Source organism: Rhamphochromis longiceps, linkage group LG20 (assembly GCF_057381845.1).
Source record: "Rhamphochromis longiceps isolate RC_006_pf linkage group LG20, R_longiceps_female_GT1.1, whole genome shotgun sequence".
Lineage (NCBI taxonomy): Eukaryota > Metazoa > Chordata > Actinopteri > Cichliformes > Cichlidae > Rhamphochromis > Rhamphochromis longiceps.
In genome coordinates, this window is record NC_140576.1 from 12,767,005 (window position 1) to 12,775,975 (window position 8,971).

The window sequence follows — 8,971 nt, forward strand, 5'->3', positions numbered from 1 at the left end:
TCTTCATGTCCGAACAAACGCTCAATTTTGCCTTCATTAACACAAATTATACATCAAAATGTAGGTATTTTTCTTGCCTTTCACAAAATGGCACTGTCATTATTGTCGGAGTTGCCGTTTCCTCGCAAATGGCCTCGAAGCAACACAGTTAAAAAATGTCCACATTCAAAGTCTATGGAGACTTGAGTGAAAATGACAGCTGAAATTCTGTAACAGAGGCGTTGTCAACTCCTCATATCTCCTAGATGTATTTTTCTTTAGAGACCTGAAAACCGCCTTGATTTTTTTTTTCCTTTTTTATTAAAGCCTGCTGATTGTTACAGTGAAAGAATGATGTCGACAGTCCGTGTACTTTTGGAGTTACAGAACATTTTGTAAGACGAAGAAACGGCAGTTTTCACCTCTCAGTTGTGGTAAACGCTTGAAATATATTATAGGGCAGGCCGCGGCGTAGAGAACGCGCTTTGGGAGCGAGAGACCCAGGTTGAAATCTAGCCAGTGGCAGTATCTAATATCTTTCCCTAATTCACTTTATAATTACAAATTCTCAACACTTGATTATTCCCACGTGTGTTCTGATCAAAACAGTGCAAGAATGAGCTCTTTAGCTTTTGATTTACAACTTATCCACATTTCTTTGCGGACACTCCTGCATTGCACAAAGCGCATCTGTGGCTGTGTACCATTCGTGGTGCGTTGGCTCCCTCTACTGGTACGCGCCTCATTCAAATGTCGCCACACATTTAAAATTGCAGGGTGTCTTTACACTGTCATAGCTCCTAGATAGATTTCTTCAGAGCTGAAAATTGCTGTGATTATTCACCATAGCCTGCTGAGTATTACAGTGAAAGAACGATGTCAACGTATAGCATCGTTGGTTACTTTAATTATGTTTGTTTTGTTTTTTATCAAATCCTCCAAAACAGGACCATTGTGACACAAAACCTCTCACACACTAACACAAACTCTTTATACAGATACAGAGCTTTACATGTATAAATAAGGCAGACAAAAATGCATAAAACACAAGCTATCCACAGACTGTCGGTGGACGCCATGTCACTTTATTTTGTTTTTATCTTGTTTCTTTTTGGTGTAGCCTCATTAAACAAAATGTTTATAAAAATGACCACTTTTATTATGAATTATTATGAAATTAATAATTCATTATTAATTATGCAGTCGATGCTGCTGAAGGAAACGAGCAGTGAGGCCGCAGGCCTGCAGAGACCGCTTGGCTAGCACAGGGCAGCAGGACAGCAGACAGGACAGAGACTCAGACACGCCGTCCCCCAGTGGGTTCATACTGAGGTCCAGCTCCTCCAGGCACTTTGAGTGGAAACGAGCAGAAAAAGCAAATGATCACGAGAGCCAATTCTCTCTGACAGATATCATTGATACGAATCAGGTTAGCTTGTTATTAAGATCTAAGGTAGTTATTAAGACCAGAGGTACTTAAATACAGGTTAGATGGTAAACCTAGAGCTGCCACTATTGGCTAGCTGAGGCCCTTACCGGGAATGCAGGTGCACTCTGTCCCTTTAAAGCATTTACAGCCTTCTCCAGGCCGTCCCCTGTAATGCAGTTGGCAGAAATGTCCAGCAGCTGCAGACGAGGCATGGTGAGCGTTGTGGCAATCAGCTCAGGGAGAAGGTCGTCAGACATACGGTTTCCAGAAATTCGCAGCTCCGTGAGGCTGGCCTGAAGTTTTAGGGCACGGAGGAGCGGGCCGAGGGAAGAGGCGGCCAAACCGAGACACTTGGAGTCCTGACACGGAGGAACCCCGGTCCCGAACCTCATAGCCGGGAGACACGCTTGTTCTCATCTACAGGTAGAAAGAGATGGTACTTCATAACAGAATACAAAAATGCACTTGTGTGCGTTTTATAATGCATTTCCTCTGTGTTGCTCACCCACTGCCAGACTTTGACAGGCCTTCTTGTATCGCTCAGGGAGAGGAGGGAGATCCCCACACTCTCAGAAATAGGGGTACCAAAGTGTACCAAAAAGGGTACAAATGCTTGTCACTGGGGGTGTTCCTTTTTGAAGGACATTTTTGTACCTTATGAAGTTGTACCATCTGAAGTACAATCATGTACTTTCCTAAGACATAAATGTACCTTGAAACTATAGTACAGAAATGTTCCCTTGAAAAGGGTACAGTAGGGTACCTATGAGGGTACCCCCCCAGCGACAACCTATTTCGTACCTAAAGAGACAAAAATGTACCCCCAATATTCCAAAATATTTGGTTATTTAACCATTTATTCTCGATAATAGAATCACATCAAAGCATTTAAACAACCACAGGAATACATCCTTGATTACTTTCGTATATTGCCATAGGACATGTCAAGAAAAATACATTCATTTAAAAAAAAAAAAAAAAAAAGTAAACAATCACATAAAGACATTAAACACCTGAACACAATGGAAAATGTGCTTGCAATCACGTCACACAGAATACCTCAAGGACACAAACAGCCTATCATCTACTAAATACGTGTCTAGAGCTTGAAAGTCTAATTCATTTCCTGGATTGAACAGGATCCAGTCATTGTCAACTGAACTTGGTAAGCATGGAAATGACATTCATAAGTGCAAGGAAGTAACAGTTTCCCACACAATACCCAACAAGTATCAACATTCAAAATATACTTGATTTTAAGGAATATAGGTATGGCTTCAGTGTGTGTATGGCCAACTACAAAAACATCCTCAAGTTCATATTTGACACTGCTGACTAGGGCTGGGCGATATATCGAGTTTTTTAAAAATATCGATATATTTTCATGCGAGATATAAGATGCGACAATATCGTTTATATCGATATAGTATACTTGTGGAGCCGCAGGTTTGCCTCTCTTTCGTCCACTTTTGTCTCTACGCTGCGTTACTCGGCCTCGCCTCTCCTTCACTGAACACAACTGCCCCTCCGCCATAGCTTCATCTGCAGGCAATGACAAGATGAAAGCGGAAAATCTCCGTTAGCGAGTTACCGCGGATCGCCCCGTGCGTGGGGCTGGACGGCGTCAACGTGTTAGCGAGCTAACCGCGCTAACCGGGCTGCACGGCCTAAAATCCTTTCATTTTCTCAAAACTCGACAGTGCGCCCTATGTATGAATTCTGGTTGTGCTTACTGACCGCGAACCAATTTTATGTGGTACACAGCGCTCAGCAATCTGTCAAAAAATGTTTTAATATGACTTTGCTAAGCTACGGAGCTGCACCGCTTGATGGATTGTCGGATGATTACGGCTACCGAGGAGGAGCCTCGCGGAGTGATACATACTGTGCTTCAACGTAATATTACCGTACTGTGTGTGTATAAGGACCACAAATGGCACCTGTTCAGAGACGTGGTGCAGCTGTGAAATCTGTCTCTTTGTTATTATGCTCAGCGTCTGTTAGTTTACATTTTGACTGCACAATTGTGAGCTTTTTGTTATGCACAAAAAGAACATAGTTTTCTTTTATTTATGGACCATGATTATTTAATAAATGCTGAGAATTTATTTTTGAGTAATTTTTTCATGTACATCTACGCTGTATGTAAATAAAAGTGCCCGTGTGACATCTGGGACACAGTGTGACTAAGAACTCTCTTTTTGTTCTTAACTTATGGCTTTTAAAAAAAAAAAAAAAATTGAGATATATATCTTATATCGCCATCCAGCTAAAAAATATCGAGATATGAATTTTGGGTCATATCGCCCAGCCCTACTGCTGACAGATATAGCAGACACACACTGAAGCACTTTATCCTGAAAATGCACATCTGTAAAACTTTTGTTCATTTCCAGAGCATTCTGTAAGTCACCTGGCAGAGATGAAAATGGCACACTGACACTTGTGCTGAGTGAATGTTCAAAGTCAACAAGCAACTTATCTGAAGAAAACTCCCAGCACTGTTTCATTTGATGACGATTGTTAAGAGTTGCAGTGATGTTTACAAAGTTTTTGCATTTACTCGCTAGATTTTTGAAATATTGATGCTTGCTTTCATATCCCATACACCACAAAGGGCGAAGAGGACCATACATCAAAATCAGCCTTGGGTAGTGAATAAGGTAGTGACACTTGGGTGGGGGCATATTTAATAGAGTTGGTTAAGTACCCTGGTGACACTTACTGGCAGGGGTTTGTCTCCCTGGTCTCCTATGTTGACAATGCAGTTCTGAAGAAAGACAAGTGTTTTCTTGAAGTATGCAGGGTAGGTCATGTTGAACACGAAGAAGGTGGAGAATGCTGAGATGTAGGCCTCATCCAGCGAGCGGCACGAGCAAACATCCACTCCTTCAACTGTCACAACACAGCGAAACTGTCTTAAGAGGGCAGTTGTCCAACTCTTATCCTTCATTCGAATGGTTGGGTATGGACTCGTGGGAGTATTCTGCAGAAGAGGAAGAAAAACATTAGTATACAGTATGTTTAAGCAATATGTGCCAAGTGGATTTTCAACAGATTCCTCAAATTACCTTCTTTATTTGCTGCAAAACAAAACTGTCTATTCTGATAACCTGTAAACATGGCCCCTACTCCAAACAAAAAGCTTCTTGACCAATGACTGTTGTGGTAGTGTTTGATAAGCTGCTAAAGTTTGACATAATATTCAAGGGCAAAAGCAATCACCCCTGACAGTGACAGTACCTGTGAAGAAGAATTTCCCTAAGGGGACAATAAAGGTTTATCTATCTATATAAACACCAGACAAAACCCAAGAGCACAGCAGCACTGTGGATTAACAGCAGTGTTTCCCCTACATTAGCTTAGCTGTGATGCTGAACCGCAGCTGAATTCAGCTCCATGCCAACAAAACACAGAGAATGAAACTTGTGGCCAAAGGCTATGCATTGCATCATGCATTTACCTCTCCAAGGATGATGAAATCTTCTATCTTCTCCTTGAAGATGGATGGCAAGAGAAGTGCCCCCTTGAAGTCAATTCCTAGGTCATACAGATGCAAATGCACTTCATTAGATTTTGATAGCATGCAAATTCCCATTAACATGCTCTTCACATGACACTATGGTACATCAATTATCTTTGGAAGAGAGAGCAAATGAATTGTCACAAAATTTACTATTTGTATGCGGTCAAATTAGCACCTGTAATGTCTTCAGCCAGTGCATTCTCCCTCCATGTAGACCTTCTTCAGTGGCAAATCCTTGGTCATTTGAAGAACAGCAGTGAAGTTTTTGCTAAAGCGGCGACAGATGTTGTCTTGGCAGGGATGCATTAAATCAACCTCATCACACAACTGGAAATGAAAAGAGCAGAATAGACAAAAGAATGACATTTTACATTGAGGATTTAAACTTTTGACATGTTTAAAGACACAGACTGGAGATAAATGTAAAGTACTTTAACCCTTGATCAAAAAATTCTAAAGCTAATAAACAGATTGATTAATCAGCTAGTACAGAAAATAATAATAATAATCAGATTTAGAGACAAAAAAAAAAAAATCATTAGCTGTTTCCCCAATCATCTTAACAATTCTTGGGTTGCAGACAGTGTCCCTGCGCAGAGCTTACAGCTCTCAGATTCGAAAATCCCAAATCCCACTAAGTAGGTGGAATGGTGCAAATGTGTACCTTCCATTGTTTAAAATCCCTTTGAGCGGGAAACAAGTTAGATGCGATAAATTTTGCTTAGAAAACGTTTTTGTTAATAGCTATATTTACATACAAGCATGTTTTGAGAAATTATTGATTTTTTTACATTGTTGTACAAGGTTAGTGACTATTTATTGATAAAGCACTGGAATACGGCGGGAAGACAGACGTTGACGATTCCACCAACAGTCTAAAATTTAGACTGTTGGTGGAATCGTCAACCAGACAAGATTTTAACCATTTAATTCTAAGGGTGCCAACCACAAATTCCAATTCTGGAGTTTTGATACCACCTTTATTGTATCCCTTCACAAGCTGAGATCTTTCTATGTAATGGGTTTTATTCCTCCACAAAAATTCGAACACATTTCTATTTATGGTTTTCATGGTATTTATCGTTTTTTTATTTCTTATATTGTTTACGTGGCGCAAAAAAGGTTGGGGACTGCTGTACTAGCAGGTTGCTGAGTAGAAATCCTTGTAGTGTTTTGAAATATACCACTTTTTCCATCAGTTTCCTTGTCAGGAAACAACTTCCTGTTCAGCAGAAATGCCTCTGGTTTCAGTGGTGTGTGTGTGAGAGCGTTTCAGTAGTGTGTGTGAGAGCGTTTCAGTAGTGTGTGTGAGAGCGTTTCAGTAGTGTGTGTGAGAGCTAAAATTTCAGTTGTGTGTGTGAGAGCGTTTCAGTAGTGTGTGTGAGAGCGTTTCAGTAGTGTGTGTGAGAGCGTTTCAGTAGTGTGTGTGAGAGCTAAAATTTCAGTTGTGTGTGTGAGAGCTAAAATTTCAGTAGTGTGTGTGAGAGCTAAAATTTCAGTTGTGTGTGTGAGAGCGTTTCATAGCTGACGGCCAGGTTTAAGAGAAAAAACCGAGAGCTAAAAATTGGAGTTAACTCGCTGACTAGCTTGTCAGTTTTACTACACTTCGCGCCGCTGTTTGCGCATGCGCAGCGACCTAAGCGTCAGAAAAAATCTGATGTCATCTGACTGGCTTCCCTGTATCAATCAAGTGACGGGATGGATGATAGGCTGGCATCTATTTTTTTAATGCCATGCGATCTACCAATACTACCTTTGCGATCGACTGGTCGATCGCGATCGACGTATTGAGCACCCCTGGTCTAAATAGTCCACATTTGTACCTTTCTTTGTTTAAAACTTAGCTAACTGCTAGCATTCACCCATGTTAAAGCTAGCTCTTCGGACTTTTGCTAACTCTACTGTAAAATTACACGTTGTAATTTTTATAACAACACAAAATCACACCCGACTTACCTCTAAACCTTTGCGCCTTGTCGTCTGACACATCAATGCCTTCTTCCATCAACTTTATAAGGAGCTCCTCCATTGATAACCCCCTGAGAGTCATTTTCTGCGTCAACGCTAGTCAGCGCGGAGGCGGAGCACTCATCGCTGCTGGCTTTTCAGCCTTTGGGATTAATGCGCGTTGCGAACTTGATACATGGAAATACAACATTGTGGTATTAATGCGCAGTTGTTTAGAAACCGTTATGCTGTCTTGGCGAACTATATTTGTAACTTACAAAGTGTAGTCACCGTAACATAAACATCTGCTTGACATTTTAACTTCCAAAGAACCTCGGTTTAACTTGATGTTGCAAATTCCATAAAAACCTCCCAATTAATGAACAATTCTAGGATGTAGTAAAAGCGAAAAAGTAAATGGCCAAACATAACAGTAATATGATTTCACGTTTTTGAAGGCTACAACCAAGATTTAAAACATTAAAAATTATAACTGGAACTTAATAAAATGGAAATGGACCAGTTTTTTTTAACATCATTTGGTTGTGCCTGCATGTCATTGTGTGTTTTTTTTTTAAATATAATTTAACATAACTTACACAAAGGTAGGTTACAGATATTCTTTGCATCATAGGATAATTTACGTACAGAGGAGAGGACCAACAGATTTGATTATAACATGTAGCTTTTATGAGCACACTCACATCTCATATGAATTTTACAATTAACCAGGCCCATCCAGATTTTCCCATGCTGACCCATTACCACATTCTGCCACTGTCACTGCAGTACAGGTCAAAATGGTACAGATTTGTACTTTAAATTGTACCTTTAAAGGGGCATTTCTGGACTTTTAAAGGCCAGTATTGTACTTTTAAGGGAACATTTTAAAAAAATGTACCTATAGGTACAAAAATGTTCTTCTCTCATACCTCTATTTCTGAGAGTGCACGAGCAAACTTCAGCCAGAACCTGCAATACAAACCCATCAGTTATCCTGCACTGGTGCAGGAAAGTGAAGCCAAGGATTCAATCCCAAAAACTGTGATTCCTTCAGTGTCTTCTGGAAGCTGGCTCCAAAAGCAAGTCAGCATCCAGTCTGGTAATAGAAATGGTTCTAATCTTTACAGTTTCTCAGATTGTAGTTTCTCAGGCAGCTTGTTAACATAATCAGCCCTTCACCTTCTTACCAGAATCATACAGTCTAAAACCTGCACGCCTCATCTGGGTAATGAAAGATGAAGTCATTGTGGAAGGACCTAGAACCTCCATTCCTTCTATCAGTGATTTAATGAAAAGACCTCTGTGTCTATGAGAAAGTCTATTTTATGAATTTGGGTCATACTTTGCCTAAGAAAAGGAGTATGCTCACTGGCTGACATGCAAGCTGTTTCACAGTCATAGCCATCCTCTTGTCACTGTGGGTTTTTTTTTAAAAAAAATCCAAGATAGCAACAGTGACAACATTTGTCTTAAACACTCGTGATCAGACTTCATCAACCAATCATGGTAGTCTTCAGCATCTTTTAAATTGTCTGTGGTCCAAGTATGGTCACTTCTGGCTCTCCTCAGTGTCACCTCACCTCTTCATTTGTGTGCAGGATGGCCAGTAGCTGGTCCTGCGGGGAGAGCAGAGCGCCTTCTTTCTGCAGAGAGAGACGAGGCAGGAGGCCACATTTCTGGTAGTAATGCTGAGCTGCCTGCTCACACAGCCACGACACAGAGCAGGAGTTGGCCTCACTGGGATGCAGAGCAATGACCGGCGATTAAACAGAAATTAAAAACAAAACAACAACAACAACAAAAAAACACTATACCAATCAGATTGGGATTTATTTTTATATACTGCTCAAACTTAAAAGTTTTCACCGACCTTTGTGGAACTGGGATCAGGAAGACGTCTTCCTGAACCCGGACCCTCATTCTGATTGGTGGAGGAAGTGACGTGGGCATAGGAGCAGCCAAAGTTTGAGTTGGAGGCTAGAGTAAACAAAATAAAACATTCAAGCACTGTTAAAACATCTGTATTTAATGTCATCAACTCTTTGTAGAAAGACAAAGCAGAGTCTGTACTAGAGAAATCAGGAGAC

The 8,971-nt window shown here is 40.6% G+C and overlaps 1 protein-coding gene across 1 annotated transcript; it reads right to left on the bottom strand.

Annotated features, from left to right (window-relative positions):
• Positions 1-63: 63 nt before the first annotated feature.
• On the bottom strand, positions 64-8,444 carry LOC146645052 (tonsoku-like protein). Its single transcript, XM_085393142.1, has 6 exons — positions 6,891-8,444; positions 5,110-5,261; positions 4,872-4,948; positions 4,134-4,394; positions 1,516-1,825; positions 64-1,329 (listed from the first exon to the last, which is right to left on the bottom strand). The coding sequence occupies exons 5-6, from the start codon at positions 1,798-1,800 to the stop codon at positions 1,171-1,173; spliced, it is 444 nt and encodes a 147-aa protein (XP_085249268.1). The 5' UTR covers positions 1,801-1,825; positions 4,134-4,394; positions 4,872-4,948; positions 5,110-5,261; positions 6,891-8,444; the 3' UTR covers positions 64-1,170.
• Positions 8,445-8,971: the final 527 nt, after the last annotated feature.